Raw genomic sequence first — 27,844 nt, 5'->3', positions numbered from 1 at the left:
ATTCCCCTTCAACCAGGCAACTGACTCCATCATGTCATACAAGAATCACATCTCGGAGCCCATTGCAGTCGTTGGGACGGGCTGTCGCTTTGCCGGCGACGCTACGACACCATCGAAATTATGGCAGCTCCTCTCTAATCCCACCGACTTGACTCGGGACATCCCCCTCTCCCGGTTCAACATCAAGGTAAGTTGACCCCCAATGTCCAATACCACTTGACCTCTTTCTAATTCTTTCTACAGGCATTCTATCACCCCGACGGAGAGTACCATGGCACGACCAACTCTCCTAAAGCATATTTCCTTGATCAAGATCACCGCGTGTTCGACGCCAGCTTTTTCAACATCTCCCCCAAAGAGGCCGAGGCCATTGACCCTCAGCAACGCATGATGCTCGAGGTGGTGTACGAGGCTCTTGAGTCTGCCGGTTACACCCTCCAGCAGTATGCCGGGGAAAAGGTTGCTGTGTTCGCTGGTCTCATGACTGGAGACTACGACACTCTCTCTCAGCGCGACGAATTGGACACCAGCCAGTACTACGCCACTGGCAACGCCCGCTCCATCTTGTCAAACCGCATTTCATATTTCTTCAACTTCCAGGGTCCCTCCATGACCATCGACACCGCTTGCTCGTCTAGCCTCGTCGCACTTCACCAAGCCGTCTTGAGTTTGCGTTCGGGAGAGTCCAAGGTCGCCTGCGTCGCCGGCGCCAATCTAATTCTCACTCCCGAGCAATTTGTTGTCGAGTCTAACCTGCACATGCTCAGCCCGACCGGCCACTGTCGCATGTGGGACGCCGGTGCTGATGGCTACGCCCGTGGCGAAGGCGTGGCCGCTATTTTCATCAAGACATTGAGCCAGGCCCTCGCCGACGGCGATAATATTGAAGCCGTTATCCGCGAAACCGGCGTCAACTCGGATGGCCGCTCACGGGGCATCACCATGCCGAACTGGGAAGCCCAATCACGCTTGATCCAGGACACCTACCTGCGTTCTGGTCTCGACCCGAAGAACCCCGAGGACCGCTGCCAGTACTTCGAGGCTCACGGCACCGGTACCAGCGCCGGTGATCCCAATGAGGCGCGTGCCATTGAAAATGCCTTCTTCGGGGACGACAGAACCGGCAATTCCGACAACAAAATGCTTGTCGGTTCCGTCAAGACTGTGATCGGCCACACCGAAGGCGCCGCCGGCCTTGCTGGCCTCCTGAAAGTGATTCAGAGCATCCGCCACGGTTCGGTGCCGCCGAATCTCCATCTCGAGAAGCTCAACCCCGATGTTGAGAAGTACTACGCCAACTTGCTTGTCCCTACCTCCGCCGTTCCCTGGCCGAGCGCTCCGGCCGGCCAGCCCAGGCGTGCGAGCGTCAACTCGTTCGGGTTCGGAGGCACGAACTCCCATGCCATTGTTGAGGAATATATTCCTGAGGTGCGTTCCCCGTCTGGCAACAAATTTGGTCCGTTCCTTCTTCAGTTGCTTACTCCTATCCAGTCTCGCGGCTGCGCGGATAACGGCCGTGTTTGCCTTCCTCTGGTTCTCTCAGCCCCGTCTCAGAAGTCGTTGGTTGGCGTTGTCAAGGCGTATCGCGACTATCTTGCGCAGCTCCCGGAGCTCGGCGGCGAGGAAGTAGCCTGGCACAGTTATGCACGGAGGACATCGTTCCCGTTCCGTGTCTCTGTCTCTAGTGCTTCCGTGTCCGGGTTTGTTGACAAGCTCAATTCTCTTGTCGCCAAAACTGAGGGCTCTCCCAACGCCACACTTGGGATCCGGGCTCGGCCTCAGAACGAGCAACCCAAAGTCCTCGGCATCTTTACTGGCCAGGGAGCTCAGTGGGCCACCATGTCGCGCGGTCTTTTGCTTTCTTGCAAGCCCTACGCCGACACCATCCGGTTTCTTGATAAAAGTCTCCAAACATGTCCTGATCCGCCTTCATGGACGCTCGAGGAGGAGATCTTGGCTGATGAGCATCTGTCGCGGGTGAAGATGGCGTCTGTTTCACAGCCTCTTTGTACCGCAATCCAGTTGGCCCAGATTGAGCTTCTCCGCCACCTCAGCATCGCCTTCCATACGGTTTTGGGTCACTCCTCCGGCGAGATCGCTGCGGCCTATGCCGCCGGCAAGGTCTCCATGCGCGATGCCATTCTGATCGCTCACTATCGCGGCATGGGCGTGCACATGGCCGGCGGTGCCAAAGGGGCCAAAGGTGGCATGCTGGCTGTCGGTTTGTCAAAAAAAGAGGCCGAGGAGTTCTGCACAAGCCCGCAGTACTCCAATCGACTTTGGGTTGCTGCCAGCAACGCACCGTCGAGCATCACTCTTTCCGGCGACATCGACGCTGTTCATGAGGCGTGCAAAGAGTTGACCAGCCAGCAGAAGTTCGCTCGACTTTTGTTCGTTGACACGGCGTACCATTCTCCTCACATGGCTGGTGCGTCTGTTGAGTACCTCAAGGCTTTAGAGACCTGCCACATCACACCCAGAGAAGGAAACAGAACTGTATGGGTTTCGAGCGTTTACGGCGCGGGGGAGCCGGGGCAAGTTGAGCTTGCCGCTCCTTACTGGAAAGACAACATGGTGAAGCCAGTCTTCTTTCATGAGGCCGTATCTACCGCCCTCGACACTCTTGGTCCCTTCGACTGCGCCATTGAGATCGGGCCTCATCCGGCATTGATGGGTCCTGTTGCTCGGATCATGCAGGCGAAGAACATGGCCGCCATTCCGTACTCTGGCTTGCTCGACCGCAAGCTGGACGACCGTGAAGCATTTGCAAACTTTCTCGGCTGGATGTGGACTCACTTCGGGTCATCATCCCTTCAGATTCAGCGCTTTGTTTCGGGCTCGCTGCACCCTCAGGTTGTCAACACCCGGCTCGTGGATCCGCCGATATACCCATGGGACCACTCCCAGGCGTTCTATCGGGAGTCGCGCATCTCTCGCCAGTACCAGTTCAAGCCCGACAGCCCCCATGAACTTCTCGGTGTCCGGACTCGGGACGACAACAAACACCAGCTGAGATGGCGCAACATCCTCAAGTTCGACAAACTCCCTTGGGTCAAGCACCACAGCTTTCAGGGACAGGCCTTGCTTCCGGCATCCGCCTACATGGTTATGGCCTTGGACGCAGCGCGGTCCGCTTTGGCCGGCCGCCAGGCCTCTGTTATTGAACTTCGCGACTTGAAGTTCCCCAGTGGCATTATCCTGGAGCCGAATACGCCTGGCGTGGAGGTTTTATTCAATCTGACCATCGAACATGAGTCGCCGGACACCGTTGAGGCCACTTTTACGCTGACCTCTGCCATTGCGGATGGCCGGCCGGATATGAAGAAGAATCTTAGCGGAAGTCTTACCATGACCCTTGGGGGCCCATCTGCGGAAGCTTTGCCATCACGGCCAGTGAACCGGGCCGAGACATTGCACGCAAGCACTCGCGGCTTTTACAGCATGATGGCTGGCGTCGGGCTGGCCTACAGCTCGCCTTTTAAGGGCCTGGAAACACTCGAGCGGCGGTACAACTTTGCTTCAGGCACCCTGAAGAAATACCACGAGGAGGACACCACTTCGTTGAGCATCAGCCCCGCAACCCTGGATAGCTGCCTGCAAACCGCATTCGTCACCATTTCTTCTCCTGGCGACAACGCGATTTGGACCTCGTTTCTGCCCCTGGACATCGAGTGTGTCCGCTTCAACTTGGCCACCTGCGACATCAAGAACGCCAACGAGGACAGGCTCGCGGTCGATGCCTACATGACCAGGGCGACGCCCATCACTACCCAGACCGCTGCGTCTTTCACGGCGGACATTGAAATCTTCAACCCCGAGGGGGACATGGAGATCCAAGTGCAGGGGCTGACAGTTAGGTCCTTCAGCTCGACAAAACCGGAGGAAGACTTTGAGCTCTACCTGACAACAAAGTTCGACATCGACCCGGATGCCGAAATTGTCTCTACTGAGTCCATCGACCAGGAGGCCGCAAACCCGATGCTAGCTAAGAGCTGCGAGCGGGTTGCAGCCTTCTACGTCAACCAAGCACCTATTACCCGGCCGCGCTCTCCCACTCTGGGTTTGCTACTGGAACGGGCAGAGAATTTGTTCCCCCCGACTTCATGGCCCCGAGAGACCGAGGAGATGATGCACAAGTTCATTCAGTCTTCCCCGTACTTTGTCGCCCTGGACTTCATCCGGGAGCTGGGCAAGAATTTGCCGGAGGGCCTCGTGGGTATGCTGCCGGCGATCGTGGAAGAGGCGCATCAACTTGTCGGCTTTCAGCGGCATGTTTCCCGAGTTGTTGGGCAGATCGCGCACAAGTACCCGCGGATGAACGTTCTGGGGCTTACCGACCCGGAGATGGGCTTGACCGAGCATATTCTTGCCGGTCTGAACGGCTGCTTTGCCCGGTATCGCGTCGGTTCTGAGCTGGAGAGCAATCTCGAGAGCCGGGTCCTGCTCAACGACATTTCCCGCAGGAAGATCATGGTGGACAAGCTCGACCTCAGCAACGCCGAGCCGGATGAGCGTGCCCCATATGATCTGGTTTTACTCGCCACTTCGATGATTGAGCCGCAGCAGACCGCGAGCAGCCTCAAGCGGGTCAAACAGATGATGCGGCCAGGCGGCTTTCTGGTGTTGCTCAACGTGTCCCGGAGCCCGCTCAAGGACCGGATTCGGCGTTATGCTCGGCCCTCGTCCGGCACGGTGTACCCGCTCTCGCCGCCCGACTGGCCCGACCTCCTGGACCAGTGCGGGTTTAGCTACTCGATGAAGAACGGCCACCAATACTACCCTCCTGGCTTCTCGATGACCGTCCGCCAAGCCGACTCCCCCGAGAAGAAGTTGTTGCTCCAGCCTTTCGCCGATTCGAAGCAGACCAGCATGGTTGACCGCTTGTTGATCGTTGGCGGGATGACAACGGAGACTGCGCTCATCTCAACGGGCGTCTGCTCCGACATCACAGCCCATTGCAGTGTAATCGAGAGAGCAGAGACGCTGGAGTCACTTACTCCTGACTTTGCGGCATCTTTCTCCGCCATGATTATCCTCAATGACATCGACGAGCCCATTCTGGGGACCATGACGGAGAAGCGGATGGAGATCCTTCGAGCCCTCTTCAAGCCAGAGATGATGATCCTCTGGGTAACCCACAACGCTCGGTTCCACAACCCTGACCAAGCCGCTTCGTTCGGCTTCACGCGCACTTTGACGGCTGAAACTCCTGGGCTGGCACTGCAGATGCTCGATCTCGATACCGTGGACACTGTCCCAGCTGTCGAAGCAATCACCGAGACTTTCGCCCGGCTTACCAAATATCGCTTGGCTGGGGGCCCTGACACCATCAAGCCGTTGTGGGTCAACGAGCCCGAGATTCACTTAGAGAACGGCCACCGTCTTGTTCCTCGGGTCGTGCCGTGGAAAGAAGGGAACGATAGGGTGAACGCTCCTCGCCGGGTTGTGGCAAACACTGTCAACACGTTGGAAAAGATCGTGCAAATTGTACCGACTGAACGGGATGGCGGCGACTCAAGCCTGTACGGGATCGAGGTCAAGAAGCTCGGCGTCTTGGAGACCCTTCCCGGCCGACGAACGATCCGGGTCGACTACAGCACCGTAGAGGCTATGAACATCGGGACGCAGTCTTCCTATCTGTGCATTGGACACGACACCAACACCGGGAAGCTGCAGATTGCCGTATCAGACAGCAACAGATCTTACATCGCGGTTCCGTCCTCGAGTGTGAGCACCATGGTCAACGCCACCTTGAACCAGCCCCTTTTGCTTGCGTTCCTGGCCCGGTATATTGCTGCTCTCAACATCGCCAACGCAGCGCGAGGCCAGTCCATTCTGCTGATTGAAGCGGATGCCATGTTCTACAGTTGCCTCAAGCAAGTCCTGGGCAACTCTGACAGCCGCCTCCGTGCGTGTTCAGCTGACGCAGCTCGGTGCTCAAGCATGCCCGGGACGGTGCACCTCCATCATCGTTCCCCCACGCGGGCAATCAAGGCTCTGTACCCGCCCGGTGGCGCGTGGGTTGTCGACATGTCCACAGACCCTAGCAAACTCTCGGATTTATTGGTTCATACTTTGCCCGCCAATTGCAAGTACACCGCCTACTCGTCAGTGTCGACCCGCTCTCACAACAACATTAGCGGCAACGCTTCCTCGACCAATTTGTGGGAATATGCCGTGGCCCTCGCGCTTGCCGAGACTGCGGCCTCTCCAACTCATGTTGAGCCCGGCATGACCGCGGTACCCGACCTGTTGCGGGCCAAGTCACCGTTACAGGCGTTCGAAATCGTTGACTGGAAGGCAGAGCGCTCTGTGTCACATATTGTCAAACCGTTAGCGGTCACTCATGCTCTGAGCCCGGCGAAGACCTATATCCTGGTTGGTCTGACGCGCGACTTCGGCCAGAGCTTGTGCACCCTCTTCGTTCAGCAGGGCGCGCGGCACATTGTGCTTTGCAGCCGGAACCCGCCCAAAGTCCAGCCCCAGTGGCAGACCGAGATGATCTCCAACGGCATCACTATCTGGTTTGAGGCGCTCGACGTCACCAGCCTCGAGGGAGTCATCTCCTTGAAGAAGAAGCTCGCCGAGAGCCTGCCCCCCGTCGGCGGCGTAGTCAACGGCGCCATGGTCCTCGAAGACCGCGTCTTCTCCCAGATGTCGGTGGAGACGCTCCACCGCGTCATGCGCCCCAAGACAGTGGGCTCCAAGAACCTCGACGAGGTCTTCGACAGCCCCGACATGGACTTCTTCATCATGACGTCCTCCTTCGCCGCCATCGGCGGCCACGCGGGCCAATCCAACTACGCCGCGGCCAACATGTACATGAACGGGCTCGCGGCCTCACGGCGCCGCGGCGGCCTGCCCGCCTCGGTCCTCAACATCGGCGTCATCTACGGCCTGGGCTTCCTGCACCGCGAGAAGGACGACCTGTACGAGGGCCTCGAGCGCGAGGGCTACCCGCCCACCTCGGAGCGCGACCTGCACCACATGTTTGTCGAGGCCATCGCCGCCGGCCGCCCCTCCCAAGACAACAACAACAACACCGAGGGCATCTACGACATCACCAGCGGCCTGAGCCGCTTCCCGGCGCACGACCCGACGCTCGCCTGGCAGCACGACCCGCGCTTCTCGCACTTCACGCGCCGCGACGACGACGATGGCACCGCGTCCGATGCCACTGCTACGGTTACCACCACCGGCGACGCACAGCCGAAACAGACCCTGCGCGCGCAGCTCGACGCGGCCACCACAGCCGAGGAGGTGGCCACAGTGCTGGCGAGCGGGCTGGTGGAGCGGCTGCGGGCGCAGCTGCAGCTGGGTCCGGACGGGGTCACGCCCGAGCACAGCCCGACAGAGCTGGGCGTGGACTCGCTTGCCGCCGTGGAGCTGCGGGCGTGGGCGTGGAAGACGCTGGGTTTGGATGTGGCGGTGATGAAGATTTTGAGCGGGGCGACGGTGGCGAGGTTGGCGGGGGATTTGGCTGGGGGGGTGGTGGAGAAGAGGGGGGAGGTTGAGAAGTGAGGAGTGATGGAGTGATGGAGTGGAAGGGGGTGATTGTTTGGGGGTGGTTGTTTGGGGGGGGTAATTGTTTGGGGGAGGGTGTTGGGTTGGGGTGTGGAGAGTGAGGTGAAAATAATACGGTTGGTGTTGGAGAAAGACATTGAGGAGGATGACAAAATTCGAAGCGTGAGGAGCGGAGTATTTGGGTTGGGTTGGAATGCATCGCATGGGAAACCATCAGGGGCGCAGGTTGACATTTGTTGATACCCTCGTCTTTTCTTCCAACTATACCTATGGTCAAAAAAGGGGGGGTTGGAACTGAGTCTGGTTTGCTGGACACATACCAGCCCAGAGGTAGCGGCAGAACTAGATTGACGATAAAAGTGTATGGATTTACTGTAAGCCCTTTCGTAACTCGGCGGTTGTGTCTCGTGATGTCGGTCTTGGTGGAGGGACGTTGGTTGTTCCGAGATCGGAAGTTGTGGCTTACACAGCACTCGAAGCCTCCCGCTCTTGTTACATGGCTTACCTCGAATAGGCAATCCCATTGCATGAGAGCTCAGCGAGAGGCCCTCGACCGCCCCGCAGAGCGGAAGTACCATATTGGGCAGTCAACGGGCCGAGTACGCTAGCCAACCATGGTGCGTCCCGCTTTGCAGGAGGGATCAACATGGAGTTCAGGTTCTTCTTGGCTATCCCTCCGATCCAGTACCATGGGAATCTTATTGTTCCTTCACGTTGCCAGCTGAGCGAGACGCAACCACTACAGTGGCGGCGAACTTTGCTCCCATAACGTTCAGGTAGCCAAGCTATTAAGCTGGCACACTTGGTTGATGAATTCACTGTGATGATTTCACTTTTGTGTTTTCTTTTCCGAATGTGTCTCTACCACGCTAGTCTCTCTGGCCTCCGGCTAAGTTACACATGGTATTACACCCGGGACGGGGTTCTGACGCGGGGTCCACGGTCTGGACTCTCGCTCCCGACTGCCCCGAAGCTTGTGTCTCCAATAACCAGTACTACCCCAAGAATGGGCTCCGTCGAATGCAGCCACAGCCACGGATTTTGCTTCTGCATCCTGCGGGACGCCGACGGGTGATGCCGCCCCGCCGAATGGTCAGTCTTCGGGGGGTGGGACTCGCCACGAGACGCACCGGAGATGGGATGAGGGGGGAAGGGGGTGAGGGGTGAGGGGCAACGCGATTGGGGAAAGGGTGGTCGTGAAGCGGACTGGAGACTGGGCAGCACTGTCCCGGAGTGGATAACGGCCCAGTCATTATAAAATGAAGGCAACTTCTTATTCTCATCATAAATTATTCCTGCTATACCAGCCCCAGTACCTCGCTCAGCACGAAACTACGAACCATCTCGGGGACTCACCCCATCAACCCAACCACGCAACCAATACCAAAAACCCCAAACCCTCCCCACCAAACACCACCCACAATGACCACCACCCCCTCGGCAGAACGCGTCGTCCCCGGCTCGCACAACCTCCCCCCGCCGTCTGGCCCGCAAGCCCCATCACCCCAGACGCCTCCATCGACGCGCCCACCATCGCGCAGCACCTGATCACCGCGCTCAACGACGCCCTCGCAACCAAGGACGCCGCCGCCGTCGCAGAGCTGTTTGTGGCCGACAATGCTACGGGTGCATCTAAAGAGGGCGGCGTGACGGCCTTCTGGCGCGACCACCTGGTGCTCTCGTGGCGGCTGCGCACGCTGACGGGGCGGGAGGGGATCCGGCGGTTTGTGGAGGAGGCGTGTTTTGCTTCTGGTGGTGGTGCTGGGGGGGTCAAGTTTGAGGTGGATGGGTCGTCCGAGTTTCGCAGCCCGCAGGTGACGGATTTCCGGCCGGTCGGGGGCGCCAAGGGGGTGATGTTCTATGTGAGGGTGGAGAATGGTGCTGCTGGGGGTGTGGGTAGGGGTATCGTGAAGGTGGTGGAGGTGGAGGGCGGGGTGTGGAAGTTTTGGACGGTGTTTACGACGCTGGAGGAGGTGAGGGGGTTGGAGGAGAAGAGGGGGCTGAGGAGGGAGAGGGGGGTGCAGCATGGTGGGTTGGAGGGTAGGAAGAATTGGGCGGAGAGGAGGAGGGAGGAGAGCGAGTTTGTGGAGGCGAGCCCGGAGGTGCTGATTGTTGGTGAGTACTTCTTCCATCATCCGGATGCTCCCCCGGGGAAGGTGGTGTGCTGACTGCGAATAGGGGCCGGCCAGTCCGGTCTGACTGCCGCTGCACGGCTCAAGATGCTAGGGATTCCAGCTCTCATGATCGACAAGAACAAGGCCGTCGGCGACAACTGGCGCAAGCGGTACAGCCAGCTTGTGCTGCACGATCCGGTCTGGTACGACCACATGCCGTACATTCCCTTCCCCGACACCTGGCCTATCTTCACGCCCAAGGACAAGCTGGGGGACTGGTTCGAATCGTACGCCAAATCCCTCGAGCTCAACGTGTGGACACAGGCGGAGTTGGTCAAAAGCTCCTGGGATGAGAAGGCAAAGGTGTGGACGGTGGAGATCAAGCGCATCCGCCCTGACGGCCAGTCGGAGACAAGGACGTTGTCCCCAAAACACCTCATCATCGCCACAGGGCACTCCGGCAAGGCGTACATGCCGTCTATCCCCGGGATGGACTCGTTCAAGGGCGACGTCATCTGCCATTCAGGTGACTTCCCTGGCGCCCAGGAGAGCGGCAAGGGCAAAAAGGCGGTGGTCATCGGCGCATGCAACTCTAGCATGGACATCTGCCAAGACTACGTCGAGAAGGGGTACGACGTGACGATGGTGCAGCGTTCATCCACCTTCGTCATCTCGAGTCAAAGCTCCTTGAAGGTCGCTCTCGGCGTCCTCTACGAGGAGGTCAGCCCGCCGGTGGAAGACAGCGACATTTTCGTCTGGGGCATGCCGAGCCCGGTGCTGAAGTCTCTCCAGGTGGATATCACGACGATCGCGGGGCAGCTTGACAAGGAGATTCTGAACGGGTTGGAAAAGGCCGGCTTCAAAGTCGACACTGGCCCATCAGGGGCAGGCATCTTTGGCAAGTACCTGCAGAGGGGAGGAGGTTACTACATCGATGTTGGCGGCTCGGGGTTGATCATCGACGGCAAGGTCAAGGTCAAGCACGGCCAAGAAGTGGAGCAGATCCTGCCGACGGGCTTGAAGCTTGCGGATGGGACAGTGTTGGAGGCGGATGAAGTTGTGTTCGCGACGGGTTACGACAACATGAGAACGACGGCCAAGTCGATACTGGGGCAGGAGCTGCCGGACAAGGTGGGGGATATCTGGGGCTGGGACGAGGAGGGTGAGATGCGGACCATCTGGACGAACAGTGGGCATCCCGGACTCTGGTTCCATGGCGGCAACTTGGCCATGTGCAGGTACTACTCGAGGCTGGTGGCTCTGCAGATCTTGGTCAAGGTGAAGGGCTTGGAGCATGCTTAGGTTCGGATCGGGGTAGTAGGTTGGGGCGTAGATGGGGGCTTAGAGCATACCATGCTACATACAACGGATGTCATATTAAGCAAAAGCTCACACCACTAGCTACCTAACCAACCACGCGGTTCACCTATGGCCAACAACGGTTTCATGTTTTGGTATTCAGGGGTCGGCCATGGGCCAGGCTTTGGCTTGGCGAGGAAGGCCAGTCTGTCCATGTTTGTTGAGTCTTGCTGTTATTCAGAGGCAAGACCTTGAGGAACAACTCCCGGTCGGTACCTATTTCCGATATAGGTAATAAACTCCTTGTTGGTTGTGCTTTCCATTCCAGCCTTTTCAACAGGGGGACAACCAACCCTTGGATATGAGGACAGGCCCACCTCCCTCCCATCAACGCCTCTTATCGTCATCCATGCATGTCGTTCACCAAATCAGATGCAGCTCTTGTCAGCATCATCAACACCATCAACATGAAGCCCATCCTCCCACTACTCACCTCCCTCCTCTGGCCAACAACCACCTCAGCACCCACCTCAACAACCCCCCAACCACCCCAACCACACCACCAACCAGCACCCCAAGAAGAACTCCCGCGCCTCATCCTCTACCACCAAACCACGCACGACGCCGCCGGCCGGCCCATCTCGCTCCTCCCGCTCATCCACACCCGCCGCATCGCCCTGACCCACCTCATCATCGGCGCCCTGCACGTGCACGCCAACGGCACCACCATCCACCTCAACGACCACCCGCCGCTGCACCCGCGCTACCGCACCCTGCGCGCCGAGGCCCGCCTGCTGCAGGAGGCTGGTGTGGTGGTGCTGGGCATGGTTGGCGGTGCTGCGAGGGGGTCGTTTGCGCGGGGGACGCTTGATGGTGGCGGTGGGGGGGATGGTGGTGATAATAATAACGGTGGTGGTGGTGGTGGTGGCGCGGCCTTTGAGCGCGCTTATGGGTTGTTGCGCGGGGCGGTGGGCGCGTATGGTCTGGATGGTGTTGATCTTGATGTCGAGGAGCCGATGACGTTGGGCGGGGCGGTAGGGCTGGTGCGGCGGCTAAGGGCGGACTTTGGGCGCGCGTTTGTGGTTACGTTCGCGCCGGTTGCGACTGCGTTGTTGGCGAGTGCGGTTGGGCAGGGGGGGATTAATCTGAGTGGGTTTGGGTATGGGGAGTTGGAGAGGGTGGTGGGTAGGGAGGTGGGATTCTATAACGCGCAGTTTTATAACGGGTTTGGGGGGGCCGGGGGTACGGCGCTGTTTGATGGGATTGTGGCGGGCGGGTGGGCACCGGAGAGGATTGTGGTTGGGCAGTTGACGAGTCCGGTGAATGGGTTCGGGTTTGTGAGGCACGAGGAACTGGGGAGGACGGTGGCTGCGCTGCGGGAGAGGTATAGCGAGATTGGGGGGGTTGCGGGGTGGGAGTACTTCAATGCGGTTCCTGGGGGGGTGGGGAGGCCGTGGGAGTGGGCAGAAAGCATGACGCGGATTTTGAGGCCTGGGCGGGAACCGGTGTTGAGGATCACGAGGGAGAAGGCAGAGATGTTGAATGAAGCGTGGATGACGAGTGCTGCAGCAGGAGTTGAAGTCGAAGATGGGGTCGGGGCGGCGGAACGGTGGGTTGGGTTGGTGCCGAATGTGGACTACCTGGGCATGGTTAATGAATAGGAGTTGTTATTTTTCAATTTTGCACGTTTCTTTGCTCCATGCTGACTGAAATGAACTTTCCCACTATTCATGTTTTGTTGGTGTTTGGTCCGAGGAAGAGGAGGGAGCGAGTTCAGTTGTCCACCAGCTGCTCCCACCCGCCGCCAGCCGTGAGTATTCCACACAAAGAAGTTCTGTACCCCCGTCATCTCCATCTCAGCTGCCCCACTCTCTCATCCCCAAACATGCACCTTCGCCCGGAATCCCGGATCGACACAACGCAAGCAATACCACCACAACCAAACCTCTCAATAAATCACACCCAACACCTACCCTCATCTCCCCACACCCCAATCAAGTATCTCACATCATCTATCGATGGGCCGCCCCGCGGGCGTAGTCGGGCGCACGCAGCTCAAGCAGGACGACCTGGTGCGGATCCAGACCCTGTCGCGCGACGCGCGCATGGGCCCCTCCGAGATCCGCCGCGTCACCGGTTACTCCATCCACCAGATCAAGTACGCGCTCAAGAAGAAGACCCCCACCGTCGGGAAGCGGTCGGGGAGGCCGCGCAAGGCTGGGGGGAAGACGGAGGGGGAGGCGGCGGTGACGGCGGTGGAGGGGGGGCCAGAAGGAGTTGGTGGTGCTCACGGGAGCGGTGAGGTTTTGGGGGACTCTGAGGGGGATGCTGGTGTGGAGGGGAGTGGGGAGACTGGGGAGATGCAGGTGGACTTGGAGGTGGGAACGGGACTCGGAGGGTTAGTCCGGTCCATCTTGCGTTCTGTGAAGTGCGATGTCAGCGTGACCGGCGAAGTGACTGACCGACTGCGTTGCAGGGAGTTCGTTGGCCAGGCCGGACCTGGGCCATCAATTGAACAACGCGTGCTTGAATATCAAGAACAACAACCACAGCAGCAGCAGCCGCAGCAGGAACAACAACCGCTCGCTGAACACAATGAACCTCAGCATCACCCAACGGGGACCAACCACGAAACCGGGAGAGAGTAATGAGGGGGTCCCTGAGCTGACACCCCCTCAAGGCCGGTTGGTTCGGGCGATGTGGTGTATTAATTATGCTTGTTCGACAACGTTCTCTTGCCGCAAACCTGTAACCCTGGGATGAGATCTTGGCGAAGAGAGCCCAATGTTTCGGGCCTTGTACCCAACGACTAATGACTATGATTGGAGTTAACTATGTGTGCAGGATCTCGTGTTCACTGGGCTTCAATGTAACACACGCTCAGGACCCAGCGGATTGGCATTCAAGAATGGAACCGAAAAGCGACGGTAAACGAGTGTCTCCCAGGATTGATCAAACAACAAAAACCCCAAGAGGAGCCTAAAACTACAGTTGTAAAAGCCCATCCGAACCACAACTATCACCTTTTTTGTTCCCATTCACTGACCAAGCCGGGCCCCCGAGAAATGAATGCTGAGCCGTTTGACATTGCCTGCTGCTCGACTAGCCGACCTTGACGCAGTTGAGGAGCTGGACGTTAACCACGGTGCCCTGTAGACACGGTCAGCACGACATATCCCCCACGGACGGCACCAAGGGAATCCTCACAGGGGCGGCGTTGGTCTCGCAGCAGTAGGATTGTCCCCCGCACGTGCTACCCAACACGGTGACGGCACAGCTGAGGGCGCCGAGCGGACCGTTGCAACACACCGACTGCTGGTTGTTGGTGCATGACGCAGCTGGGGTGCCGTAGGTGCGCGGAGCTAGCGTGTCGACGTTCTCGCCGGTAGGGAGCGCGCTGGCCGTCATGGCGAGAGCTAGGGCGGTGAAGAGGTAGGGGAATTGCATGTTGGGTTTTGAGGGATGTTGAGAAGCTAGGCTGGAGGGAGGCTCTGGAGGCGGCACGTGCTTGTTATGCTGGCTGCTGAAGACCCGGTTGGATGAGGAGAAGGGTGAGGAGGGGGCTTATATACATTTTGCCTTCCCCCTGCGTTCTCCCTTCTCGCCAGTACACCGTCGTCGAGCGATGAGGGACGCTGCTCGTGCCCCCGGCCTCATCCTACGGATTCTCAATCATTATCAGCCGCATTTTGTTACATTTTTTTGCCCAGAAGGATCACTTGTCTTGCTGGTTTATCTTCGTGGCGTCCGAGTCCATCATTAGCTGCACCGTCCCGATATCGCGACATCGGACCCACTCTCGAGTCCACGGTTTCACGGCGTACGGGACCAAGGAAGGAAATTTACCTCAATTCTTGGCTGACAAGCATAGTCACGGCTAACGGTTCGAGTGTCATGGGGCACGGCATCATGCCACCGTCTCCCGCACCTCCCACAGAGCATCTTGTCCGAGTGTGGAAAGGGAGACTTCAAGAAACAACTCATACGTTGTTGATCTTCTACGGTATTGGGAGCCCCGGATATGCATATCTCCCGTTTCCACCTCGTGAGTTCCAGCCCCGGACCACCCGAGCAACGATCAACACTAGCTAGTGGTGAGTAAAACGAGGCTGACTCTCGATCTCGATCTCGATCTCGGGTTACCACATCCACCTATCGTTTCGATTTCCCTACAAGCACAATTATCCACGCCTATGTTATGCCGTGACCCCTGTGGTGTACACCGGAATATGCGCTACTGACAGAAGATCTAAACCTAATCCGAAAAGCCGGTCAAGCCCGGAGGCTCCGGGAGACAGCACTGAGGGGCCCAATTTGTAGAGCCAGGGGCTCGGGAGATGACGTCGCATGCCTACCCTAACAGGGTCAAAACAGATACGATCAATACCTGCAAGCTGCCTTCGGTTTGGGTCCAGAGAGTGACTACCCGGCATTAAGATCTGGCCACGAACGCTAGAATATTACCGACTTCAGGGGGCGTTGTGTGTTGTTACAAAAACGAATAAGCAAGGTAGGCCAACTGTTCTCAGCAACACCGGCCTCCCTCTCAATCGAGACCACCTCGCAGCGGGCGGCTGCTGCCTTTTCTCCGAGCCGCCGTAACTGGCCAACCGCGGATGCAGCACCGGCATCCCTTGTCACACATAAGTGGTGGGGAAGCATCGAGGGCGGCGGCCAATACATATCCTATATGTATGTACGTGCAAGGTTTCTTCTCTTCCGGTGCGTTGCGTAGCACGGCATTGGTGGAGCTAATGGCTGGTTAGAAACCGCCGGTTTCCCGGTTCCCTTCCAACCCCCAGACAAACGACACCTTGATAGTGGATGGTCTGAACTGGACAAGTGTGCTGCATATATAACAGTCAGACTCTAGCATCGACATTTGGCCACCTATGAACTTGAAATTGATATGGGAAGTGAATCCGTCATCAAGTTTGGAGCATAGGACAGACAGGAGTTTGATGATGTCGCTCCGCATCTGTTTCACCACATTGTTATTCATAAAGCAACATTATCCCGCTCCGGGAGCGAGTACCCACTAGGTCTTCAGCTGTTCTCCTCCGGCCCTGGTAATTTAGTAGATATTTCGGCCCTTTACATCGAATAAGAGGAACACGGGAGGCCAGTTGCATTGCAGCCGATCACCCTTCCTTTCTTACAACACCTACCCCCTTGCTGTGTAAACCAGGATGGTGTTGGTGCCTTAACTCCCCAAGCCAAGGCCAGGGCGTGAAACAATCTCCGCTATGGCGCGAGCCTGCAAGCAGAAACCCGGTTGGGGAGCCAGCTGAAAAGTCAGAAGCAACAGGACACAGCCCGGCGTGGCTTGCGGCACGCCCGAAAGCGTGCATTATCTCCTACGCGATGACAACATTGAAATGACAGATGTTGTCCTCGAGACTCGGATGATGGCCGGGTTTCACTTCGCTAACCCAGCGAACCGGCGCTCAGATGCAAGCTGAGTTTCACTTACGATCGAAGAATTGGTTAGAGGATGATGTCTGCTATTAATTATAACATTCGCGTGCCCGTATTCACTGAGGGACTTTATAATGGAGACAACCACATGGCTCATCTCGGATGACTCTCCAAAGTTTGAACATGGGATTCACGGATAAAGAGGCTACCCAGTTGGCGAAAGGGTCTAGTTGAGTCATCAGAAGAACGCAGGTTTCATGTATCCTATTCTATGTCTAAGGTATCTTCAACCGCTTGATGTAGTGAAATCACTCCAAAACGCTATAGCTTGTAAGTAGAAGGATCAACGTACGGCGTACCACCACGCCGGTTGAAGCCCCAGCGAATCTGGGAGGCCATCGAGATCTCCGTGTCCAGATGCTGGGCAAAAGTCCAAGCCAGGCCGGGGTCCTTTTGGAACCCGCGTCCCACAAGCGCCACGTCCAGCCCGTCCTCCTCCAGCAGACTATTCGCCAGCTTCCCGTTGGTGATGCTCCCCACCGTCGCAACGAGAAGCTTGTCCCCAACCGCCTGCTTGACCGCAATCCCGAACGGCGCCTGGAAGGCCGGGCCAGCCTTGACCTTCTGCGCGGAGTGGACACCGCCCGTAGAAACGTCGATCAGATCGACAGCCCCCTGCGCGGCCAGGGCCTCGGCGAAGCGCACCGTGTCCTTGGCCGTCCAGCTCTCGGCGGGCAGCGTGTCCTCGACCCAGTCGGTAGCCGAGACGCGCAGGAAGACGGGCACCCTGTCGCCGACAACGTCGCGCGTGATCTGCGCAATCTCCAGCGACAGCCGGATGCGGTTCTCGAACGAGCCGCCGTACTCGTCGGTGCGGGTGTTGGCCTGCGGCGACAGGAACGACGAGAGCAGGTAGCCGTGGGCGTTGTGGATCTCGATGAAGTCGACGCCCGCGGCGAGCGCCCGCCGCGCCGCCGCCGCCCAGTCCTTCTTCAGCTGCCCAATCTCCTCAATGCTCAGAGCCCTGGGCTGGCAGTGCGCCTCGTCGAAGGGCACCGCGCTCGGCGCCACAACACGGTCGGGCCAGCCGCCGACCTTCTCGGTGGCGATGACGGCCTCGTTGGCCTTCCAGGGCGCGACGGTGCTGGCCTTGCGGCCGGCGTGCGCGAGCTGGATGCCGATGATCTGGTTCTGGCTGTGCACGAAGTCGACGACGCGCTTCATGGGCGCGATCTGGGAGTCCTTCCACAGCCCCAGGTCCTGCGGCGTGATGCGCCCCTCCGGCTGGACGGCCGCCGCCTCGATCATGATCATGCCCGGCCCGCGCTGGGCGATGCTGCCCAGGTGCACCAGGTGGTAGTCGGTCATGTGCCCGTCTTCGGCCGAGTACTGGCACATTGGTGAGACCTGGTTATCGGTTAGTATCAGGGCAGAGGTGTGGTAGGGGCCTTGAAAGGACATACACCAAGGCGGTTCTGAAACCTCACGCCGCGGACTGTGAAGGGCTGGTAGAGCTTAGGTACTGGCCTGCCGCTAGTTTGGGGATCGGCGGCTGTTCCCGCCGGGGGATTCTGGGCCGGGGTAAAGTAGGAGAGGCCAGGTGCGGCCTCAATATCGACGTCTGGAAGCAATGCCATTGTGTAAGTTTGTAAGTTGTCTGACGATAATGTGCCGGTTATCCTGATGAGTGCGGAGTTGTTGACCCAGTGGAAGAAAAGGGGCTCATTTTGCGAGTTATATACATGGCCTCTAACGGCAATAGCAATGGTATCATAGCCATCGACCCACTTTGCTGAGAAATCCTTCAGTTTCGGAAGATCTATAACTAGTATGTTGCTTTGAAATCGGGGCAATCGCCGGCGACCAATGTCTTCCGGTCGCACTAACTACCTCGGGCGTTCGGGGTTTCCGTGATCTTGGCCACAAACTCCACACCGCCGGTGGAGTTCACTCGGCATTTGCTCTTGTGGGGGTGGGCATTGGATGCTCAAGAAGTGTCCTTTGAGGTGCGCTTTCCCAGTCGAACCAATGTGGATAATCCCGGAGATATCAGCGCCCTAAATAATCTCCGGGGGGGTTGTTAGGAGTTAATACCAAAGTTTCTTACGGCCTGTCCCGTTCTCGCGCCAACCTAAGATGGATGAACCTAAAATATTTCGGATTTAGGGTCGCTGAGAGTGGCGATACCGATGGAGCAGCTGTCGGTGAATTATGCACCCGTAGGGCGGGAACTGCGCGGGAACTGCAAGCTGCCCCGTCTGCATTCAGGTGATGACTCAGCAGGGCCGACCAAAGGCTTTTCCGACTGTTTTGCCAGACGAGATCCCGTTCGCGTTGCCGGTTGACGGCCGCCTCCGTAACAACCACAAACGGCGCCCCGGACGGAGGCCGAAAGGCATCGTTCATCCTACTTCGCTCACACCCATCGCGATGGAGGTCCATGTCAGGCGCCAGGATCCCATCCCCGACTGGGGATGCGACCCAGCCGCGTCCGAGTCGCCGACCCTCGAACAGCCGGTGATGGTGGCCTAGCTCGTTCGCACCATTCTTTGAGACAATGCATGAAATAAGATCTTCAAAGTTACTCATTTGGCCAGAATTGGGTGGTAAATTTGCATCAGCCAACCGCCACGCTCGCACAAGCATCTACGATCATCACACCCAACTTGAAGACTCCCCCTTTTCATATAGGGACCTTCTGGGGCCTAAGAGATACGAGAAATCCGTGGACCGTTGCGAACTCGGGCTCATCTTCCATCACGACTCGTCCTCGTACATCAACTCTACAACCATACAGCCATGATTCCTATACCTAGCCCGACCGACGCAAGGCAGATAGGGAGCCAATGCCCACTTCCCCTCGCGGTGGTTGCACCACTAACGCCTACGCCTTCTCCACTCGGAAGAGGCGGAGGAGGCGGAGGAGGCGGAAGTTGGCCTGTGGTGGGAGTGAGGGTTTGCTCAGATGTCGTACTCGAGGACTCGGAAGACGGCTCGGAAGACGACTCGGAAGACGATTCGGAAGACGACCCGAAACCCGGGTCGAACGAGGTGATTCCCTCCAAGGAGGCCAGCGACGTAGCGGCCGCGGGGGTCGAGAACGTTACCGTGGGCGTCATGGCCTCGAAGGACTGCCTTGCGTCGGCCGAGTCCGTTGCGAACACCCTGACAGTCGTCCGCGTCGTACGAGCCGAAGATGTCACAACGGATGCCCGAATGGAAATGTAGTACGTCCAGTAGTAGTAGTAATATGTCCTGTAGTATGACGGGATTAGTCATCATCGCCGCTGCTCCCTCCACAGGTATCGAGTTACATACCAGGTGACGGTATAGTAATAAGTACGTGTCTGAATCCGCGTCGCCGTGCGACGGGTCGTCGTCGTACGCACCGGCCGGGTCGTGAACCTCGTCGTCGTAGAGGCATAAGTTGTCCTGCCATTCTCGACGTGTGCTGTGCACCGCAGATCGGTGCAGCATACCATGCGGTTATCGTCAAATAGGATCACGCAGATGTTACCGGCTTCGCAGTATTCGCCGTTTCTGCAGCACTCGCTGCCGATGGGGTGGCAGTTGTTGTTCTCGCAGCAGGTTTGCCCTGACGGGCAGGTGCCGCTGGGACAGCAGACGCTCCCGGGCGGGAGACAGAAGCCGTTTCTGCAGCACCTGTTGTTGGAGGGACAACACCGGCCGAATGCTGGACGTCGTTAGAAGAAAGACCACAGCTTCGGGACAAGGTGGACTGGGAACTTGCATGAGCAGTAACCCCAGCCTGGGTCGCAAGACTGGCGCTTTGCTGGCGACATGGGGTAAGCGGGGCCACTGGCCACGGAACCGCTGTCGTTTGCAACGATGAGGGGCATGAACTGAGCCTCATGGAACGCAGGAAGGACAACCTCGTCCGCGACGACCTCTGTACGAGGCTCGGCCGGCTTTGCCCATCTTGCGCCGATAGTCGCCAGAAAACGAGTGGCGTAGTTCCCGACCGAGGACCACATGCTTGCCTCTTGTAGACTCGAACCAAGCAACTTGTCTTTTAGACGAACGATGACAGTAAAACCAAGGCAGCCACTTTGCGTCGACTCGAGCAGCGGTCCATTGCTCAGAGTGTCTACGGGGCAAAACGAAGCAACAGGCGACAACTCGAAGTATTTATGTCCCTGCTCAAGTCTAATGAAAAAAGTGACCAACGCAGAGACATCCGCTCACTCATTCTCCGGTCGACAGGTGCTCGATATTCGCAGTGTCAGCCCGCGAGCCTTGCCGCCGATCATAAGCTCGGAGGAACGCGGGGCCGGGCCAAGGACGCCCGAGGCGGCCATGATGCGGCCGAGCATGCACATATTATACTGTACATGTAGGACAAGGTTAATGCTGCTGAGGGGCGGGGCAGCCACTCGACCATGGAGCTGGCTTTCTTGGAGTGATGGCCGTTGCTGGAAGGCTGCTGCTGTTACTGCAATGAAGGGGGGGAGGGGAGGAGTGCTGTGTAACAGGTTGCGGGAACCCATTAGCCCGAGGGTCCTAGTGGAACGGGAGAGGAGGAAAGGAAAGGGAGGGAAGGCGGGAAAGGGTGGTTGCTCATGTTGCGCAACAGACGGCCTTCACCAGGTTTAGTAGAAGCGAGGGGTGTATTAATCTCGAACCGTACACAATGCTAGATGACATGACATGTCTCGGGAATCATCGACACAGCCTTTATGACCCTCGAGGCCGGCTCAACTTTGATCACATTGAAAGATTTGGTGTACGGGGTGGGGTGTACCCATGACTATGTGGTCAAATGCTTCTTCTCTATGTCTAGATTCTTTACCAAGAAGCTGTTAAGATGGATATAGGAGCTGCGTCAGCATGTGTTCGCCAAACACCCGAGTTCCTCCCAGGTACATACAACCGTACAATATTATGGGTGGTTTACCGCGTCCTGGCCATGAATTTACCCCGCACCGTCCAGTTCAGCTCCTGCGCCTTGCAGTTTGCCAAGACATGTCGGGGAGGGCCGCAAACGTGTTGGTTGGTGAGAAAGAAATTCGCAACGCGTTTGTCAAACAAAAGAAAGTGAACTAACCAGGTCCAGAAACATGCTTTCGCCCTCCCAATGATACCGACAGCTTCTGGTCTTCGTTGTTGTTCACTGGTTCTGGATCCCTGTCAGCAGACACGGAACTTTTATGAGCAAAATTGAAAAAGGAGAATGCCCCTTCCACACTTCCCTGATACGTCAATGAGAACCCCACAACACCACCACGTTTCATCGACGGGATATTCCCATCCCTATTGTTATTTACCAACTGTAGAAAGTGAAAAAAGTGCACTAGGAATTAGGTTCTGCCCTTTGCGCACACTTCTGAAGCAAGGGTCAGCAGCACGGCTCTCCACAACGCAAGTCGAACAACTTACTTGATTGACTGGGAGGTCGATCTGCGTTGAACTTGCGTTGAATTGATGGATTGCGTTGACGAAACTTGCGTTGTGGAGAGCTTTGGTCAGCAGTGAACAGGCCTACCACAGTAGGCGCTGCCTCCTTGACCGGCTCCCCTGAGCTACGCGTTCGAGCCTCGGAGGTATCTTTTTTATGTTTTGTTCTTTTCGTTCCATGTCCTCATGTCTTCTTATTCCTTCTATCTATTCCTATTTCCTCCCATTACTATTTTTTACATTTTTATCTTCTTTCCATCTACATCCCATCCCATCACCGCACCATAAAACCGGCATTTCGTTACCCTAGACAGTTGTTATTTCAATTCTGCTGCCATACATTTGCGGTTTCGCAGTCGTGCATCGTTATTATCGGAACGAGTCGCAGAGTTCCCAGAAAGACTCGACCTGGAAGTGATTCGAGACCCCTGAAGCCCAAAATGGTAGTGATGCGAAGGACACAGCCCAGTCTCGAGTCCACTAATTGATCTCCATTGTTTCGCAAATGATCGTCGTCTTGTTTTGAGAAGAGGAGTTCCCAGCAAGGACCACGTTTCCTATCCCCCGATCTTGCCCTTCGTTGTAACGCGTGGCTGAGTTCCCCTCGTTTCATCTGCCCGGTGGTCTCCCCATCCGAGCGTTCTCGACTCAACGCCACAGGGACTATCCTGCAACCAGGAAGCTTAGCCCTCCGTCCCAACTCCATCGTACCCTAAACCGTGTTACTTATGCAATGAAACAGAGAAAGCTTCAGTTCAGGCACCGCCTTGGCACGAGCATCCGATCCTTACCATTCACGATAACACAATGCTCTAGGCCGTTGGCGGGCTCGAGTTAAAACGACCAGACCATCTCAATAGCAATCCAATTCTCCTTTCTCGACAGTGTGCTTTCTCCCAGCTCTCGTTGTGTCCGTCCTGTCACCCACTTCCATTCTTCATTCAACACCAGCATTGACTGCTGCTGCTGCACTTTCCCTTCCACACTTTTCCCATCTTCATCGGTTCCGGCAACCACCTAACCAACCAAACCAACCAACCCCCCCCAAAAAAACAAAACAAAACCAAAAATGCATTTCACATCCTCCTTCCTCGCCGCCGCCGCCCCTCTCCTCCTCCTCGGCACCACCACCTCCGCCTTCCAACACCACAACCGCGGCGTCGCCGGTAAGCCCCTCCACCCTACCCCCCTTATCACCCCAACCAACCAAAAGTACTAACCCCAGCCTCCCGCAACAGCAGCAGCCACATTCACAACCTCGGTCCTCCCCCGGGACGTCGCCGCCCCTGCCGCCGCCGCCGCCAAGACAGCTGCTGCAGCTTGTGGTGGCGCTGCTGCCGCTGGTGAAGATGCTGGTGCGGCTGGGGCCGTGACCAACTCCCGCGTGAGGAGGCGGCTGTTTGGAAGGGGGAATGGGAATGGTGGTGGTGGGGGGAAGGGTAAAGGCAAGGGGAAGGGGAATGGGAATGGGAATGGTGGAGGTGATGATGATGCTGGCGATGATGCTGGTGGTGATGCTGGTGGTGGTGCTGGCGGAGGTGCCGCTGGAGGCGCTACGGGTGGTGCTGCTGGCGGTGCTGCGGGCGGTGCTGCGGGCGGTGCTGCTGGTGGTGCTGCTGGTGACGCTGGTGACGCTGGTGACGCTGGTGACGCTGGTGACGCTGGTGACGCTGGTGACGCTGGTGACGCTGGTGACGCTGGTGACGCTGGTGGTGACGCTGGCGGAGGCGCTGCTGGTGGTGCTGCCGGTGGTGCCGCTGGTGGTGCTGCTGGCGGCGCTGCCGGGAACGGCACTGCTGGCGCTGGCGCTGGCGCTGGTACTGGCAACGGCGCTGATACTGGCAACGGTGCCGGCAATGATGCTGGGGCCGGGAATGGCAATGGTGCTGGCACCGGATTTCAAGGCGGAGCCGGTACCGGCGCTGGCAACGGAACCAACACCGGCGCTGGCACCGGGGCCGGCGGTTCTGGGTTTGACAACGGAGCCGATTCTGGAACTGGTACAGGAGCTGGCACCGATTCTGATAATGGGGCTGACGCCGGCACCGGAGCTGATGCCGGAACTGACTCCAACACCGGCGTCGGAGCTGGCGTAGGAGCTGGCGCTGGGGCCGCAACCGGTACCGGGTTTGGTGAAGGGGCAGGCGCTGGGTCTGGTGCCGGAGCGGATGCCGGAGCTGACACCGGAGCTGACACCGGAGCTGGAGCCGGGGCTGGAGCCGGACTTGGCGCCGGTCTTGGCGCCGGTCTTGGGGGAATTGGTGAGCAGCTGAAGGCTGGACTTGGGGCCCTGTTGGGTGGTGGAGCATGAAGACATGCTAGTCTATGGTGAGCTAGCCTGTTGTCGCACATCTCACACAAAGGGCGAGTTTGGAATTGTTAGTGGGAAGTCGTGGGGGTCCGAGTCAATGCCCACGGCTTCGGTAGAAGGGAAGGAGGAAGGTCTCTGTATGAATGTATAACACCAAATAGCTCGCTACCTATCATCAACAACCCATCAAGACCGCGCTAGATTCCTTCCTACTTGCCGCTTGCATCTCATCCTTGTTAGACGATATGTTGAGCCTTCGCGCCCCATTGTAGCGCAATGAAGGGGGTCCGAATATCTGCAATCTCGCGCAACTCCATGAATGACAATGAGAGGTGCGTGGCATCTTGGTTATGTCTAACTTCGAAAGGGCGGAGTCTAGATGCGTCGGTGAGGAAAGATCTCCAAGGGTGTGATGTGGCTTGCTCATCGTCATCTCGGCCCGGCCCGGCTACTCGGACATCCGCGATCTTCAATCTCCACGGAGTGAAAATGGAAGTTGCTTCTCCAAGACTAGTCAGTTACCTAAGTGTTTCTTTTGATGCTTTCCGCGGCCGAATTAACTGAGATGGAGGGCGGCCAGCTCATCCGACTCAAACCGCCTTCATCACCAAAACCTCCAAGTTGAGGGCGACAAAAGCCCTAGTCACTCGTTTTAACCAACTCCTGTCGTTCGTTATTGTTTTCTTACCTTGTTGCGATGCATTTTATTACTCTTCTCGGTCTTGCGACCTCAATCGCGTCACCACTTGCTTCCGCCGTCGCATCGATCAGAAACGATGGAGTTCCGGAGGATCTCGTCATCCCCGATACCTACATTGTTAGATACAAGACCAACATCGATGTCGTCGGAAGAATCCAGCACGAAATGGATATTGATGACATGGCCAAAAAGGCTCACAAGAGGGGCATCTTTGACAGATTCGATATCCCCGGCCTGCAGGGCTATGTTGCCGAGATTTCGCCCTCGGAACTCGGCAATCTCACTGCGTGCGAGTTGGTGAGCAGCTGTCAGACATCTTCCCGGGCTTCGTTAACCCCCGTAGATTGACCATGTCGAACGAGACACCATCATCAAAACCGCAGCCGTGGCCGCAAGGCCGGGTCTCGCCAAGCGCACCATGGTCAAGCAGTATAATGCGCCTTGGGGCCTCGCCCGCATCTCTCACCACAACAAGGATCACCGGGACTATGTCTACAGCGACACCGCCGGCACTGGCGTCTACGTCTACGTAGTCGACACGGGCATCCGCACCACCCATGCCGACTTCAAGGGCCGCGCCATCTGGGGCACCAATTTCATCGCCTCATCCTCGGACTCGGACGAAGACGGCCATGGCACCCATGTAGCAGGCGTCATCGCCGGGAAGACGTACGGCGTGGCCAAGAATGCCACCGTCATTGCCGTCAAGGTGCTCGACAAGACCGGCACGGGGAGCATGTCCGGGCTGCTGCAGGGTCTGAACTGGGCCGTAGCCGACGCCAAGAAGCGCGGCGTGGTATCAAAGGCCGTCATCAACCTATCCGTGACGGGAACCTACACGCAGTCGGTCAATGATGGGATCAAGGCCGCGACGGATTTGGGGATCACGGTCGTTGCGGCTGCCGGGAACAAGAACGACGATGTGGCGCACTGGTCGCCGGGTTCCGCTCCGTCGGCTATCACTGCTGGGGCAATCGATGAGGATGACCAACGCTGGGAATCGTCGAACTTCGGGGCAGGGGTGGACATCTTTGCCCCCGGAGTCAACGTTCACAGCGCGTACAACGGCGATGACAACGAAGACGCGTGGATGAGCGGGACCAGTATGGCAACGCCGCATGTTGCTGGACTAGCCGCATATTTTATAGCCAGGGAGGGTCTTTCCGGAAGTGAGGTGAAGGAGCGAATCCTGGGTATTGCTCACGAGGGGGTTGCAGACAGAAAGGAGGGGGCTGATAAGATTGCGTATAACGGAGACGGAGCATAAACATAAGGAAGGGGGGCTGCCATTGATTCTGATTCTTGTGTAAATTTGGTACCGGCCAGCCGAATTCTGTCTATAACGGTCCAGTTCATAAAACTAATACATCTATTGCCCTCATCGTTGGTATCCTGTGCCTCGTCCCGCTCCCCCTCCCCCCAAATAACTACAAGAAACACCACCCCCTGAAATTCAACCCAAACACCTCCTCTCCGCCAACCTCCAACCCACACCAATCCACCCTCAACTCACATCGCCCCCAAGACCCCCTTCAGAATCTTCATATCCTCATTATCCCTCCTCTTCCTCTCCATCTCCGCCACCAACGTAACCACCACCTCCCCAAACTGCCAATCCGTCAACCCCTCCCTCAGAATCACCAACCTCCCCTCGCTCCGGCTCGTCCCCCCGCCCGCATCCGCCCCATCCCTCGCCACAAACTTAGCCACATACGCGGCGGCCCCATCCCCGCCATCCTCCATCAACACCATCGCCCCATTCTCCACCACCCACCTCATCTTGCCCTGCGACCCGGCCCCCAACCCCGTCTGGCTCACAAACTTCTTCCGGAACCGATACTGCCCACCCCCCACCCCACCCCCCACACCCCCGGGGCCATGGAGATAGGCGTCCGCCTTCTCGGTCGTCAGGCTGTGGAACAGCGCGCCGCCCAGCTCGGGCCCGCTGCCGTCGCCGCCGCGGTGGATGGTCAGCTGCGGGGTGAGGGAGAGCGAGGACGGGTAGAGCACGGTGAACAGGGGTGCGGAGCGGTCCGGGGTCAGGAAGGTCATTTGCCGCTTGGAGGTCTGCACGAAGGGGTACTCGATCGGGTTGTACATGTACCCGCTGCCGCTGCCGGTGTTGGGCTGGGGTTGGTGGTAGGGTTGTTGTTGTTGTGGTGGTGGTGGTGGTGGTGCTTGGTGCTGTGTCGGGTAGGGTTGGGGTGGAGGGGCGTAGGTTGGGTATTGGCCGTACGGGTGTTGGTATCCTTGGGGTGGGAAGTTTGGGTTTTGGTTCCAGCCCATCGTGTTGGGCGGCGGCGGCGGCGGCGGCGGGAAGCCCTGGGAGAATTGGTTTTGGGGTTGGTGTTGATGCATGTTTTGTTGGGCGTAAGGGGGTGGTGGCCCAAGAAGCGTCTTGACGAATGATGACATAGTTTCTCGTGAACAACGATACGGTTGAGAGATGTGGCCGATGTGTGCTTGACTGGGTACAATGAATAGGGCAAATGAATAAGTAAGGAGGGAGTCAACTCAAGTTGGGCTCTGCTGGTATTTGTAACCCGGCCCAAGCCAGGAGTAACCCATCAAAACCACATGATCGACGTCAGATTGACGACAAAGGAGTGTATCCGACAGTGGTCAAGGGAGCGGCCAAGACTGCCCTTCGCCTCTCTCCTCGTCCTTGAGTTGAGTGGATCACTTCCAGAAATGGAAATACTCGAGGCCACAGTCTGTGGCACAGCCACTGTCAGCGACGTTGTCCCAAAACGTTCAAACCGCGCGCTGAGCGCCAGTGGCACAGTGGGCCCCGCGGACCCCCGAAAGCTTTCTCGGCAATCAACCAATTGTAATCTGTAAACACTTCCTGGATCCTCGACCTGTCCACGAGAAAGTCTCCATTTTCTGCGTCCCTCCCCTTTTCCAGACCCGGTTTGCCCATCGAGCTGCCGAGTATGCCTTTAGGCTTCAGCTTAGTAGTGCTGATCCAACCCAATGCCCTGGAACTGCAGTGTGTTGTGGTGCCACGAGTATGTTGCCGTCTGTCCTGGGCGTCGACAAACGTGGATACCACCAAGTTTC

General features: G+C 57.7%; 11 protein-coding genes across 11 annotated transcripts; 8 read left to right on the top strand and 3 right to left on the bottom strand.

Annotated features, from left to right (window-relative positions):
- Nucleotides 1-31: 31 nt before the first annotated feature.
- B0H64DRAFT_465171 (uncharacterized protein) lies at nt 32-7,503 on the top strand (the record flags this gene model as incomplete). Its single annotated transcript, XM_062807658.1, has 4 exons — nt 32-187; nt 244-5,535; nt 5,995-6,378; nt 6,433-7,503. Coding segments are annotated over 4 exons (6,903 nt in total), but the record flags the coding sequence as incomplete, so codon positions are not given.
- A 752-nt stretch (nt 7,504-8,255) lies between these two features.
- B0H64DRAFT_403595 (uncharacterized protein) lies at nt 8,256-8,657 on the top strand. Its single transcript, XM_062804321.1, has one exon. It carries the CDS (start codon nt 8,348-8,350, stop codon nt 8,597-8,599), a length of 252 nt encoding a protein of 83 aa, XP_062656657.1. The 5' UTR covers nt 8,256-8,347; the 3' UTR covers nt 8,600-8,657.
- Nucleotides 8,658-9,540: 883 nt separating this feature from the next.
- On the top strand, nt 9,541-11,072 carry B0H64DRAFT_363516 (uncharacterized protein). The gene is made up of 2 exons (XM_062801808.1): nt 9,541-9,639; nt 9,703-11,072. The coding sequence occupies exon 2, from the start codon at nt 9,744-9,746 to the stop codon at nt 10,938-10,940; it is 1,197 nt and encodes a 398-aa protein (XP_062656656.1). The 5' UTR covers nt 9,541-9,639; nt 9,703-9,743; the 3' UTR covers nt 10,941-11,072.
- Nucleotides 11,073-11,346: 274 nt separating this feature from the next.
- On the top strand, nt 11,347-12,690 carry B0H64DRAFT_425863 (glycoside hydrolase family 18 protein; the record flags this gene model as incomplete). Its single annotated transcript, XM_062805706.1, has 2 exons — nt 11,347-11,380; nt 11,508-12,690. The coding sequence occupies 2 exons, from the start codon at nt 11,347-11,349 to the stop codon at nt 12,596-12,598; spliced, it is 1,125 nt and encodes a 374-aa protein (XP_062656655.1). The 3' UTR covers nt 12,599-12,690.
- A 115-nt stretch (nt 12,691-12,805) lies between these two features.
- On the top strand, nt 12,806-13,973 carry B0H64DRAFT_476721 (uncharacterized protein). Its single transcript, XM_062808165.1, has 2 exons — nt 12,806-13,335; nt 13,414-13,973. Exons 1-2 carry the CDS (start codon nt 12,956-12,958, stop codon nt 13,583-13,585), a joined length of 552 nt encoding a protein of 183 aa, XP_062656654.1. The 5' UTR covers nt 12,806-12,955; the 3' UTR covers nt 13,586-13,973.
- Nucleotides 13,974-14,039: 66 nt separating this feature from the next.
- B0H64DRAFT_444428 (uncharacterized protein) lies at nt 14,040-14,384 on the bottom strand (the record flags this gene model as incomplete). Its single annotated transcript, XM_062806783.1, has 2 exons — nt 14,040-14,087; nt 14,145-14,384. 2 exons carry the CDS (start codon nt 14,382-14,384, stop codon nt 14,040-14,042), a joined length of 288 nt encoding a protein of 95 aa, XP_062656653.1.
- Nucleotides 14,385-16,676: 2,292 nt separating this feature from the next.
- B0H64DRAFT_444427 (uncharacterized protein) lies at nt 16,677-17,992 on the bottom strand (the record flags this gene model as incomplete). The annotated part of the gene is made up of 2 exons (XM_062806782.1): nt 16,677-17,762; nt 17,819-17,992. 2 exons carry the CDS (start codon nt 17,990-17,992, stop codon nt 16,677-16,679), a joined length of 1,260 nt encoding a protein of 419 aa, XP_062656652.1.
- Nucleotides 17,993-18,645: 653 nt separating this feature from the next.
- Nucleotides 18,646-20,549, bottom strand: B0H64DRAFT_403584 (uncharacterized protein). Its single transcript, XM_062804320.1, has 3 exons — nt 20,107-20,549; nt 19,674-20,049; nt 18,646-19,610 (listed from the first exon to the last, which is right to left on the bottom strand). The coding sequence occupies exons 1-3, from the start codon at nt 20,348-20,350 to the stop codon at nt 19,139-19,141; spliced, it is 1,092 nt and encodes a 363-aa protein (XP_062656651.1). The 5' UTR covers nt 20,351-20,549; the 3' UTR covers nt 18,646-19,138.
- Nucleotides 20,550-22,839: 2,290 nt separating this feature from the next.
- On the top strand, nt 22,840-23,921 carry B0H64DRAFT_465154 (uncharacterized protein; the record flags this gene model as incomplete). Its single annotated transcript, XM_062807657.1, has 3 exons — nt 22,840-22,936; nt 23,009-23,154; nt 23,252-23,921. 3 exons carry the CDS (start codon nt 22,840-22,842, stop codon nt 23,864-23,866), a joined length of 858 nt encoding a protein of 285 aa, XP_062656650.1. The 3' UTR covers nt 23,867-23,921.
- Nucleotides 23,922-24,357: 436 nt separating this feature from the next.
- On the top strand, nt 24,358-26,169 carry B0H64DRAFT_465148 (serine protease; the record flags this gene model as incomplete). Its single annotated transcript, XM_062807656.1, has 3 exons — nt 24,358-24,413; nt 24,904-25,078; nt 25,125-26,169. 3 exons carry the CDS (start codon nt 24,358-24,360, stop codon nt 26,046-26,048), a joined length of 1,155 nt encoding a protein of 384 aa, XP_062656649.1. The 3' UTR covers nt 26,049-26,169.
- A 1-nt stretch (nt 26,170) lies between these two features.
- Nucleotides 26,171-27,274, top strand: B0H64DRAFT_465138 (uncharacterized protein; the record flags this gene model as incomplete). The annotated part of the gene is made up of 1 exon (XM_062807655.1): nt 26,171-27,274. A coding segment is annotated over one exon (1,020 nt), but the record flags the coding sequence as incomplete, so codon positions are not given.
- Nucleotides 27,275-27,844: the final 570 nt, after the last annotated feature.

This window comes from Chaetomium fimeti, assembly GCF_033439085.1.
Source record: "Chaetomium fimeti strain CBS 168.71 chromosome Unknown B0H64scaffold_6, whole genome shotgun sequence".
NCBI classification, from domain to species: Eukaryota; Fungi; Ascomycota; class Sordariomycetes; order Sordariales; family Chaetomiaceae; genus Chaetomium; species Chaetomium fimeti.
Note: the sequence above shows the minus strand (reverse complement) of the source record. Positions and strands in the feature narration are given on the sequence as shown.

Excerpts from the sequence above, each read along its gene's own strand:
- B0H64DRAFT_403595 (XM_062804321.1), top strand. The coding sequence starts at position 8,348 with ATGATTTCACTTTTGTGTTTTCTTTTCCGAATGTGTCTCTACCACGCT.
- B0H64DRAFT_363516 (XM_062801808.1), top strand. The coding sequence starts at position 9,744 with ATGCTAGGGATTCCAGCTCTCATGATCGACAAGAACAAGGCCGTCGGC.
- B0H64DRAFT_476721 (XM_062808165.1), top strand. The coding sequence starts at position 12,956 with ATGGGCCGCCCCGCGGGCGTAGTCGGGCGCACGCAGCTCAAGCAGGAC. Across the intron at positions 13,336-13,413 it reads GTGGGAACGGGACTCGGAGG|GGAGTTCGTTGGCCAGGCCG; the intron begins GTTAGTCCGGTC and ends ACTGCGTTGCAG.
- B0H64DRAFT_403584 (XM_062804320.1), bottom strand. The coding sequence starts at position 20,350 with ATGTGGTCCTCGGTCGGGAACTACGCCACTCGTTTTCTGGCGACTATC. Across the intron at positions 20,050-20,106 it reads AGGCTGGGGTTACTGCTCAT|CATTCGGCCGGTGTTGTCCC; the intron begins GCAAGTTCCCAG and ends AACGACGTCCAG. Across the intron at positions 19,611-19,673 it reads TATTACTATACCGTCACCTG|GACATATTACTACTACTACT; the intron begins GTATGTAACTCG and ends GTCATACTACAG.